The sequence below is a fragment of the Amblyomma americanum genome, chromosome 2 (assembly GCF_052857255.1).
Source record: "Amblyomma americanum isolate KBUSLIRL-KWMA chromosome 2, ASM5285725v1, whole genome shotgun sequence".
Taxonomy (NCBI): Eukaryota; Metazoa; Arthropoda; class Arachnida; order Ixodida; family Ixodidae; genus Amblyomma; species Amblyomma americanum.
The window spans coordinates 33,918,959-33,931,433 of NC_135498.1; the positions used below are offsets into that span (position 1 = coordinate 33,918,959).

Below are 12,475 nucleotides of genomic sequence, written 5' to 3' on the forward strand. Positions count from 1 at the left end.
TCGTACGTGAGATAGATGTACAGTTCTGGAATGGACATAGAGCGTTTCTGTATATAATCTCGTATCAGGATGCCGTTTTCCTAACTTTGAGTTTGCCGGTACGGTAGATTGACTGCGTGAGAAAGTTGAATATTTCGTCCTCTCAAGCCTTGCTTTTCTTCATTTCTTTTTAAGTTTAGTGAGGTGCCGTTAAGCGATGAATGGATCACGCGATGGCCGTCACCGCATTGGGTTTCGCTCGTGCCTCACTTCATCTTAATTTGTGCCACCGTTATTCCTTGTTAGGGAGAAGCCATTAATTCACAGCGCTGCTGGCTGGTGCGCGCCTCCAAACAAGCCTGATTATTTTCGAAGCAGGCGTTGTACCAGCCCTGCCTTCGCCTTCTCTCCCTCTCGAGAGTCGCCTGAATAAGATAAAGCTGCGCCTAACGAAGATGCATTTGCCCCACGCGATCGCTTAGTTACCCGTTGCTCTCAGTGAACTTCAGCCGGCACTGCATCCCCTGCTTGCAATGCTGTCGCTGTTCGCCCGTCCAAGAGCTCCACGCCAGTCGTTTGTGCACCTTTAGTTTATGCTTAATTTGTCCCTTTATGCAAGTTGCTAAGCAGAGAGAAAACCTCGTCCTTGCAGCGTTAATGTTCTAGCCCAGCTCAGCGGCTCAGCTCCGACCTGGCTTTAGAATTTTGCTTAATGGTACAAGCCCTATACTTTCTAGTGTACACAAAGTTGACAGGCAACAGCATAGGCTTTTACGAGATAGTGAGCGTGCTGCTTCCAGAATACATGTTGTCGGGTTGGCGGTTCCTTCCCGAAAGCTGCCGCAGCAAATGAAAAGCGACGTATAGTTGGGCGAGTGCTGTAAGCATACCGCGCCTACTGAGGTTCGCGCTTTTCCAGTTCCGCTTGAAATGATGACGTCATCGTTGGCTCTAACAACGTGTTTGGTATGATCTGGCGGTTTTGGCAGATCACATATGTGGGAATCGAGGCGTATCGTTTGCCCATTAGCCGCCTATACTTCCATACAACCCTACTAAGCAGGCATGAAGCACTTGTACGAGTATTTAGAACTTCCTTAGCCTCTATTCACGCACTTGTAGAGTTGTAGAAGGGAAGTTCTTGAGGCTTTTTACGAGGTTAATGAATGAATAGATTTGTTTAACAAGGGGGCCTAAAGCCCGTGAGTATTAGAGGCTATACGGAGTGGATAGTAAGGAGTAGGGCCAGTTGTGGGCCGGAATCTTTCGGAATGAAGCCATATGAAGACTATATCAATTAAGTGAAACAGAAAGAAAGTACTACAAAAGCTACTGTTAAAGAACCAGGATAAATCATCCGCTCAGGGCGCTGCTGATGAGAGTAAGGTCAGCGTTTACGCCTAAAGTCTTGAACTGCTGCCCCCCTCAATGAAGAGTACGCGTTGCATCTGTTAATGGTGCGGAAAAAATATTTAAACGGCAATCTTTTGCACAAATTAAGCGTGAGAATTGCATTACTTGAAGGAGCACGCTGCAATGCAACATCCCTCTGTGTGGTGCAAACAACTAAAATATCGGTTTAAAATTAGGAAAATATTCTTGGCCTAATTAACCCAGATGATTACAGCCATGTCATCAACATGTCGCAGTAAAGCCTTTTCTTCGATGTTTATTAAATACTTATCATTTGTATTGGAGCAACCCTGAGCATTCTTTCGAAACACGTTATCCGACGTCCTCTGTCGCTGTAACAGAAGTGTCAAGAGAAGGAAAGCGCGTCGGAAAGGACAATCTTACCACAGCGTTTTCGACTGGTAACCGAACGCTTCACCTTTGTACTGCCGGGAAAAGAGATTAAAGAACGCGTGCGCCTTGTCTCCAGCCGTTGCGGCACCCGCTTTCACACCCCTTTTTTCCAATGCACGCTCGGAGGCGGAGCAGGTGCGAAAGAGTTCTTGTATCGCTCAACGCCCATCCAAAAGTTTACCCGTCTTGTAAGCACAGCTTCCGGGAGACCCGTGTATGCTCAGCATTTAGAACGCCCTATGTCAATAGCAAAAGAGACAGCCAGGTTTTTGTTCTCGCGTTTATGGCGCGGAATCGATCACTACAATTTTCTTGTTGAGCCACTCTAATTTCATTGTTTTCTTCCGTCCTATACTTCCACCTTCTTTCCAATCTCTCGTCCCTTCCCTTCCACCCTGCTTGATCGACCACACCAGTGTGTAACGTCGATGGCGTGCTGTACCGGAGCGGTGACCCCATCCCGACCGAGGACCCGTGTGAAACCTGCAAGTGCCGTCCACCTGGCTTCGCCTGCACGCTTCGAGAGTGTGAGGTGAAGCCCCACTGCAAGGCCGTCCGCCGAGAGGGCCAATGCTGTCCGGAGTACCACTGCGGTGAGTTTTCTTTTCCCTCGCCCTCTTCCATTCGCGAACAGGCAGTGTTGTTCTTAGAAGACGACACGCATCGAACGGCTTTTTTTTTTTCTTTACTCGTCTCTTCTGGTTATCTTTCCTGTTTTCGTCAAGCTTTCTCAGAAAAAAAAAAAAAATCAACGAGAGAAAGGAAGAAAATTCTCGTTTTCGGCCATTATATTCTTTTCTCTTTTGTTTCTTTCATTTCATAGTACTGTAAACGAAGAGCGCCGTTTGGTGTCAAACAAATGGTGCGTGTCTAGAAACCCCCCCCCCCTTTTTTTTTTCGCGGGAAAAGCGGTCAATACAGTTTCGCGCTTTATTATTTTTGTTTGTTGCGGTGGCGCTGTATATTCATCTCCATTTCTCCTCGTCGTTTCTGCGCCGTTAACGCATTCTCCGAAAAAGGCTCGAGCTCGATCTCGCTATACTGCTTTCTGCTTACTGCGCAAATTTACGATGGACGCAGTTTAGTTTTTCACTTTCTATTTCGCTCTTACGCGTTCCCATCGTTGAAATGTCTGAAACCGCTGCCAGAACAGCAGTGTTTAGTGAAGTGTTTCGCCACCAGCGGCTTCTCTCAGTTCACCCGCAAACTTATTTAAAAAATTTAATTCAGATACACATTCCTGGTGCTGGGTGGAACTGCCGCAGACATGATTTCCCACCGACTCCCCATTAAGGTTCCTTAATTCTTTTGAAAGGCTATCTTATTATCTTTTGTCTTCTAGTTGTAATTCTAATTCATCCTCTGCTTCCGAGCTCCCTTCCTGGATAACCTCGATAACCTATCCTGCTACCTTCTGCCAACCTTCAATCTCGAGGGATACGTCCTTTCTCGATCCTATCAGGTCTCTATTCTTTCGTGTCTTTGAATCCTGTGCAAACCTATGACCACTGGTGTTGTCCTTAGCTGCATCGCGGCTGTATGTCGCTGTATTCGGAGCTCTCTGTAATTGGACACCTTTCGTGCATGTCTTGCAGGCTGCGAGCAGGAGGGCAAGCTGTACAAGGACGGCGAGGTAGTTCCAAGCCCCCAGAGCCCCTGCTACGTGTGCTACTGCCAGGGCAGCTCCATCAGCTGCTCCTTGGTCGCCTGCCAGTTCCGAGGAGACTGCGAGCCGCGATACGTGGACGGCGAATGCTGCCCGCGGTACGACCACTGCCCACCACTCGGTACGTACGCCATTTTCTCGCCCTCCTTCTCATGTCTTCCGTACCTTATAACCAAGACCAAGTGACAGAAAAAAAATAGACTGTGGGAACGAATGAGTGATAATAGGAATGAAATGAATTTGCAAAGAACCTTGCGAGCGCCGTCATCTTAGCCTCTTGAACAAATACCGCAGACTTCTATATGTTCTCGTCTTCCCTTACGCCCACACGTAAACGTGGCAGCCCCCATCGCGTCTCCCGAAAGGGGGACACGAAAGGACAGCACACGTCGAAACAGCATTCCTCAAGACAGCGCACAGAAAACAGCACAACGACCAAACAGCACAGAGAAAAACAGCACAGGGATAAAACGGAACAGCGAAAAAACAGCATGGCGACAAAACAGCACAGGTAAAAACAGCACGACGCACAAAACGGTTCAGCGACAAGACAGCACAGCGAAAAAACAGCACGATGACAGAAGAGCTGTTTTTCCCCCGTGCTGTTTTCTCGCCATGCTGTTTTTTCCTTCTGCCGTTTTGTCGCTGTGACGTTTTTCCCTGTGCTGTTTTTTCGCCGTGCTGTTTTCTGGGCGCTGTTTTGACGCATGCTGTTCCCCGAAATTGCGGATTTGGCGCTATAGATTCGCAGTAGCGGGCACGGAGCCAACGGAGCAGCTTTATAGAAGACGATTGCCGTTCTTTAAGCACTGCGCAAGGAAACGGTACCTATGACCTTTCTTAGGGGTGTGCGCAGTTCAGTCTTAAGTTCCTGCGCTTTTCAGGAAGCAAACTGCAATTATTACGTGACTTATCTCAATTGCTTCCAAAAAGTGCTGTAGCTTTTCTTATGGCTTATCTGTCACCAAGGTGCGAAAGTGTTATCGTTTTTCCAGTCGCCTTCTACTTCCTTGCGTATATTTTCTGACGTGAATACACCACGCTTCAAAGATTTTTCTTGTTTTATCCTGCACCCTGAGAAAACATTTAATCTACTAGACGCGCAAAGCTGAAAATCATCATCAAATGATGAACTGCGTTCTGCCCCTCATTCAATTAGTGAAGCTGCTCATATCAGCAGGAGCCATGTCAGAGAATTTTCAGCTGAAGTTGTACACTTCGAGTTGATTAGGTTGCACCATACACCCAGCCGTAACCTTCATCATGACCTAAGCTAAGGAAAAAAAAATGTCGGCAGAGGCACTTAGGACTGCTTACGTGTGAGAAGGCGTAAGCCTGCCTTTGTGAATGCAGTCGCCGAGCGCTGCGGCGTGACGTAACCTGATGCAACGCAGGTACCAATTCTAACTCTGCATAGCTCTACGTAGCCGCTACCTTCGTGAAGGCAGCCGCCTCTGTACCGTGGTCCGCGCTCCGCCTTAGGTGTACGACGCGATTACTAATGGGTTAATGCCTCATATATACAGAATTGGACATTCTCTACTTAACATTCGTAGATCCCTAGGAGTCCTCGTATCACTCCTGGCGCAGTGGTGCAGCGGTTAAGCGGTGCACCACTGCCCTGAGATGGCAGGTGCTGCCACCGGTGGGATTGTGCGATCCAGGCTGTGCCGAACAACCTCGCGCGGCCTATCATTAATTTAACCACCATCTGCCAGGTTGCATAAAAACGCAATCTTTTATGGGTACCGTCGAGTGTAATCAGAGGCTCATACAGATGGGTTTTCACTTAATGGGGCAAGTAAGGCTTACACCTTAAAAAAATAAATGTGCAATTTCTGTCACACATATCTTCAACCGGCGTCTATCATAAGCGTTTCACATTGTTGTTTTCTTTCATTGCTTAGCAGAAATTGCGTAGTTTCATCCCGACTTCCACAGTGTTACTTACTTTTTTTTTTGTTAACACTTGCAGAGTACCCGTCGACCACCACGACCGTCCAGTTGCCGATTTCCCCCTTCACGAGCCCACGAACGACGGGCAAATTCTTCGCCACCCGGTTTCCACCAACCTCTATCCCTGGCGCTGGGCTGTCCACTCGCATCCCAGGCGAGGGCACGGACGACGGGGTGCTGATCACGAAATCCGCTTTCCCAACCGCCACAGAGCCGACCGGAACCACTGAGCGATTCTCACCAGAGCAGACGTCGTTCCCCAGCTCACTGTACGACGACCTATCCTCGCCGCAGCCCGTCCCAGACGTCACCAACCCCGTAAAGAGGTACACCGCTAATGTGCCACCACCGGAGGAAGCCGCCGCCGGCTCTGCGACTGGAACGCAGAGCACCGACACCGCCAAGCCACTTGACGTTGCTGTGCAAAGTCAGGATGTCGAAGACAAGCTCAAGTCGGCGGCGGGCAAGGACGCTGCCACAACCACCGAAGAAGGGGCCCACACTGTCACTCGCCATATCCTCCCTGCAACCATTATACCAGGCGCTGTCGTCCCTGTCGTTCCAGCTCTCGATGTCCCAGCGCCAGGACCGGTGGTGATCGCCAATGTGCCCGTCCACCCAGAGCTCACAACTGTCGGGCTCGGAACCGAGCACCCGGCCGTCGGACCTACTTTTCACATAACCGGAAGTGCCGAGACAGTGCCGGCCACGCCGACTCTAAGGGCAGGCGGAGCCACTACACTGGGAACCGTGTCTGCGGGAGCTGAACATCCCCAAGCTGTACCAAGTGCGCAAGCCGATCAGGGCACCGCTGCAACCACGGGTGCATCATTGGGAGACACAACGCATGCTGTGACAGGCAGCGGCTCGGGGGCGGTTACGACAGGATTGGATACTGCGTCCACTCCAGCGGCCACTGAAGCGTCTGGACAATCTACCGGTGCTGCCGCGGACGCTAAAGATACTTCATTGACAGCATCAGCCGAAAACGGCGGCGCAACCACGAGCACTCAGGCTGACACTACAGGAGCGGCCGGTGCCCATGCTGAAGGTGATGGCGCGGACCATACCGGGGTCACCCTAGATCCTCGCTCTGGTCCAGCAGACCACTCAGATGCTACAACTGACGTTCACACTGACGGTGCAGCTGCATCCACTGCGGCAGCTGGCGGCCAGACTGACGGCGCCGATGTGACGACTGCGGGAGTTGCCAATGCCGCTCAGACACTCGGTACAGAGGCTTCCACTCATGCTACGGAAAGTGGTTCTGGTGATGCCGCCCCTGAACAGCCAAGTGGCGCTACTGCCGGAGATTCTTCCTCGGTGACGACTGCTGGAGATTCTACAGCCGCAACATCCGGTGACTCTGCTCTTCCAACGACACCCGCTGATTCTACCACTGCAACCGCTTCCGGCGATTCTGCCACCTCGACATCAGGCGATTCTGCTTCTTCGACATCCAGTGATGCTTCGCCTGTGACCAGCGCTGGTGATTCAGTTCCAACAACTGCGGCTGGGGACTCTGCACCTGCCACAACAGCCGATGGCTCTGGCCCAGTTACTACGACCGGAGATTCTGCCCTTGCGTCCTCAACGGGCGATTCTGCCTCCGCAACTGCAGCCGGTGATTCTGCATCCACGACGACCTCTAGCGATACTTCCTCTGTCGACGCTGCCACCGCTACCCCCTCTGGTGATGCTGCCCCTACGACCGCCTCTGGTGATGCTGCCCCTGTGACCGCCTCTGGTGATGCTTCCTCTGCAACCGCCTCTGGTGATGCTTCCCCTGCAACCACCTCTGGTGATGCTGCTTCCATGACCACCACTGGCGATGCTGTCTCTGCGACGGCCTCTGGTGACGCTGCTCCCGCCACCACTTCTGGTAACGCTGCCCCCGCCGCCGCTGATGCCCCCGCGGCTGATGCTCCCGCGGCTGATGCTCCTGCTGCTGATGCTCCTGTTGCTGATGCTCCTGCTGCTGATGCTCCTGCCGCTGATGCTCCCGCCGCTGATGCCCCCGCCTCCGGCGAAGCTGCCCCAGCAACCGCCTCCGGTGAAGCTACCCCAGCAACCACCTCCGGTGAAGCTGCTCCCACAACCGCCTCCGGTGAAGCTGCTTTCACAACCGCCTCCGGTGAAGCTGCCCCTGCAACTGCCACTGGTGAAGCTGCTTCCACAACCACATCTGGTGAAGCTGCCCCGGCAACAACAGCCGGCGAGTCTGTCCCTGACACCGACGCAGTCAGCTCGGCTGCCGACCACACCAGTGTTTCCGACGTAACTACTGGAAGTCTGTCTGCTGGTGGGCCCGAAGAATCGGCTGTCCAAACAACGTCGGCACCTAGTGCGGCTCAAGGTGGTGAAACCACTACATCGGCACCCGCAGGGTCGGCTGTCGCAAGCGAAGGAATTCCAGCTTCTACAGATAGCGCAAGCGCTGACGCAACCAAAGATGACACGGCGGCAACTGCTGCTGTCGACAGTTCTGGCACAGAAGGAGGTCCATCGCCCTTCGAAGCTCGAAGCTCCGTCCAGGACTCGGAGGCTCCTTCTGGCCCGGGCGAAACTACACCAGCATCCAGTGCTTCGTCGGAGAGTACCACTTCGGCTCCTGGCCTTGCTGCTACCATCACCGAAACAGCTCCTCCAGCAGAAAAGGCTCCTGAACAAGATAGCACCGGTGAACCAAGCGGTGAGAAGCCTGATACGGCCGAGCCGATAGTACCCGAGGTCGGTGTGACAGCCACAGCTGCTGAAGCCTCTACTCCTGCGCCAGCAGAAACACCTGCTTCTGAGGTCGGCGTCACAGTCTCAGCTGCTGAAGCCTCTACTTCTGCGCCAGCAGAAACACCTGCCTCTGAAGTCAGCCAGCCAAGCACCCCTGCTCCAGCAACGGAAGAGCACCCACTCGGTGACGAGCCTCACCACGACGAAGCTGCAGGCGAGAGTACCGAAGCTCCAAAGAAGGAAGAGGAGCCACCTCAAGACGCTGCCGCCGCTGCACCCGCCGCCGAACAGCCACAGGCTGACGCTCCGGCAGCACCTGAAGAAAAGTCTGAAGAAAACGAAGCTGTACCAGCGAAAGATAGCAACGAATTCGGCACTTCGAAGCCAGATGAGAAACCAAACGACAGTGCCGTCCCGGTTGACTCAGGCACCCCATCAGAGCAAGGTCCAGCACCTGATGCTCTCGGAGCTGGTAGTGGAGCCGATGGAGCAGCAGCTGCGCCGCCAAAGAGTGAGGAAACCCAGTCTGAAAATGTTGAACGCGAAGAACATCCAGAAGGAGAACCGGAAGCTACAACTCCTCCACACGTGACAACGACTGAAGCTCCGCATCACGACGAGGAAGATGACACCGGCAGAACGCCCGTTAGTGAGACGCCTATTGTTCCAGAAGAGGCACACACTGTTTCTCCCGACAGCGAAGGAGAAAAGCCTGAAACTTCTACTGAGCCTCCACAGAACGATGAGGCCCCGCATGATGACGCAGCTCCTGGTGACGGTGATGATTCACACGATGACGGAGCGGCCGCAGGTCCTAGCCCTCCAGCCGGCGGTAACGGAGGCGGCGCTCACGACCACGGGCACGAGCACAAACCACACGTCCACCATGATTACGGAGGAAGGGTTCCCCCTACGCTTGAACAGCTGCTGGCACAACTGAGTCCCGACACCAGGCGGCAGTACGAACTGGACCATGGAATTGTTCCCTCGCCACCCTCAAACGGCGGTGCTGACGGCGGGTATGGCGGTGGAGATGGCGCCGGTGCAGGCGGTGCCGCTCCTGGAGACTCGGGACACGAGCAGCCGCCGCCAACAGAAGGCCCTGCAGTTGATGCTGACGCTTCCGGTTCCGATAGTGACGTCCTAGGCTCCCGGCCACCAAAGACCGACACTGATGTCGACTCTGAGCCCGCTGACGGTGATCACGCCACTCCTGCTCCGCCTTCCGAAGGCGGCCAGCCAGAGACTACCACGCCGGCTGCCGACAGCGCTGGAGCAGGCCACGACGGTGATGGCACTTCAGCTTCTGGAGATGGCTCCCAAGGCGGTGGGGACGAGGACAGTAAGACAAACGAGGTCACTGAAGCCCCGAAGGCCACAGAGTTCCCGACGCGCTATACAACAACTCAAGCTCCTCCCCCCGACGCTGATGACCACCACGGCGAGGAGCCTTCGGCAGCTCCAGGAGGTGACTCCGAGTCCGATGGCCACAAAGATGATGAGCCCTGCGGGTCAGACTCCGGGGTCAAGTCGGAAGACTCTACCGCATCCAAAACGCATGACCCGATTGTGGAGCTGGTGAAGAGTGGTATTCCCGATTTGCACCTCGACGGGAAGGAGCCCCATAGGGATAGGAGGCGCTCCGGACGGGCTCACCACTAAGACGACTTTGGTGGCAATTCCCCGAGTTCTTCGATACTCCCGGTTGTGAAACTTCCCGTGCGGTTGCATTGTGCAACTGCGACTAATGTTCGCGCTACTGCCACGGGCTAAAGATAGGGTTATTTATAATACAACGACATGCGAGTGAAATTACCGCCGTTGGCTCCATTTCCAGGAGGAATTTCGGACCAGGAACTTAGCAATAACTGTATCGCGATACCGCTTTTGCGAGTGAAGCGTGACACATTTACGAGAGACGGCGTTTTTTACAGTGTGGGAATCTGAGTGACCAGTTTTACAGCATTTAAGAGTGCGGCCAACTCTGCAGTTATACTGGTAGCTAACATGTTAGCACTTCGCTTAATGATACGGCCTGCTGCAGAAGTCTGAGTTCGATAATGGAGTTTCACAGCTGGGAAGATCCGACAACTCCGGCTCACGCCACACGGCTGCAGGGACTCCGATGAACACATCATCAGTGCCCCTGAGTGTCGTCCATCCATGTACATATACGCTGGGGGGTGAGGGCCATAAGCTGGGGAAAGCCCGGGCGCGGAAAGGCGTCTTGGCCGTGGTGGCAGCTACAATTCTGCATCGCAGAAAGATGACACGCCAGCGGTAATTGAGAATTCTAGGCGATTGGGGGGACATTATTTTTCTACCGAAAAGAGATAAGTGAAGCGTAGTTCATTGAGCAAGAAAAGAATAGGCGAATAAGAGCCATCCACGCGATGACTTTGCCAACATGAAGCCAACGCTGGAGAGGCACGCACTAAATTAACTGACATTGACTATCATGGTCCACGAATTTGCAATGTCATCTCGTAGGGGCGCGTCTCCTCTATTACGTCTGCGCGGCCGACGCTCTGGCTTCGATAGTTTACACATCGAGGGTAAATGGACGCGAAACAATTCGGCCGTGCCAAACTTGAACCCAATGTACAGTGAACTAGGCAATATGGGACGCAGCCCTGCTGGATTCAGCCACAGTTACCGCAAGAGTAAAGTGTGTCCGCGTATCCTACTTAAAAGCCGCTGTACCAGCTTGCAAAGGAGCCAAGTGAACATGCCTTAACGCCAAGTGCAATCGACGAGATATATCAGCGCGGACGAAGAAGCAGGGGGCTCAGCTCAATGCGACAAAGCCGGCTCGGCGTCTTTCTGCGGTGGTTCGCTTCGGGGCACAGTCGGGGGGGTCTGGAGGCATCCTGTGTCTACACTCTTCATCTGTTATTTTTTCTTTATTATTATTATTGTTTACACGCTTCATTCATCCACTGTTCAGCGAGGCTGGTTATGTATTATTGGTGCGCTGTTGCCAATAAACACCTTTCCGAACAGTTTTGTTAAAAAAAAAGCTGTCTTGTGTGTTCGTTTCCTCCTAATTTATTTCACGCTACAGCACCAATAGCGCTGAAACTTATATGTTACAAATGGTGTCCTTGTATACTGCCTGTGTCGGGAACTTCCGCTTGAAAAGAAGCGAAACGCTACTGTGGTCATCGTTAATTGTCGATGTAAGGCAGCAGTATCAACGAGTGTAAACTGAACAATAGAAAGATACATATTTTCAGTACTTGACATGTGGCAAGAGATGTAGGGAGCTAATGCTGTGATATAGAGCATACCTGTAGTGTACAAAGTTGTGTTCTCCAGCTAGAAAAAGGGCGCGGCCTAGTTTGTGATCCACGACTAAAATACTATAGGGTACAAAGCCAAAAAAAAAAAAACGCCTAAGATAGAAAACGCACAATCGCGTGTGTCATGTCACTTTGTCCTTTTCTATTTTTGCGCTTCAGTACTTCAGTACGCTCAGGAGGTTTCTCAACCTGCAACACCGCAGGTGAAAGGCACCAACAAAACACAAATAGACAGAGTAGAAGACCGGACAATCACTTACTTTCAGTGGCATCGTAATAAAATATCAGGCAGACTTTCACTTCATCATCTCTACAAGCATGCCAGCTGACGCCGGGTTTCTGCCCCGGTATTCAGGTAAGCGTATTCAAGTGGAAATGGTGGCTGTAGTGGAGCAGTGTAAAGAGAAAACGCCAACGCAATGCACTCTTTTACACTCTTCTTCCACTTACAAAGGTTCGGCTACTACTGTGATTCAGCGTACATGATTGTGACTCTGCATGCCCGTAAAGACAGCGCAAAAAACGTAAAATCCACAGTCAATAAATTACAAAGAGGTATACATGGTTTGGTTTAGTTTATGGGTTTAACACTGCAAAGCTACTCGGGCTATCAGGGACGCCGTAGTTGAGGGCTCCGGAATAATTTCGACCACCCGAGGTTCTTTAACGGGCACTGACATCGCACAGTACACAGTCTTCTAGCATTTCAATGGAGGCGAAATGCTACCGCCACGGCCGCGATCGAACCCACGTCTTTCGGGTCAGCAGCCGAGCGCCATAACCACTGAGCCACCGCGGCGGCTCAAAATGAGGTACACATTACTATCGATAACGGCCTCTGTGAACGTAGGATGAAGGGCAGCAGCGGTGGGTTCATTTCACGATGTAACTTCATGCAGAAGTTAGGTTCGCTATTACTGGCCACTAGTGATAGCCGAAGATGATAGAGTACAATTAGCCGGCCAATAATGAGCCCTTTTTTTTATCGAACGTGTTGCAAATCCGTGATTCCGGTCATTGAATTTGACGGAAGTAAGTA

The 12,475-nt window shown here is 52.3% G+C and overlaps 1 protein-coding gene across 1 annotated transcript in view; it reads left to right on the forward strand.

Annotated features, from left to right (window-relative positions):
* The window catches only part of LOC144120948 (uncharacterized), a 79,321-nt gene extending 68,165 nt beyond the window's left edge, over positions 1–11,156 (forward strand). The window contains exons 4-6 of the mRNA XM_077653775.1: positions 2,202–2,378; positions 3,381–3,572; positions 5,427–11,156. Of these exons, the coding sequence (XP_077509901.1) occupies positions 2,202–2,378; positions 3,381–3,572; positions 5,427–9,796 (4,739 nt within the window). The 3' untranslated portion in view covers positions 9,797–11,156. The remainder of the gene's footprint in view (positions 1–2,201; positions 2,379–3,380; positions 3,573–5,426) is intronic.
* The last annotated feature ends 1,319 nt before the right edge of the window (positions 11,157–12,475 follow it).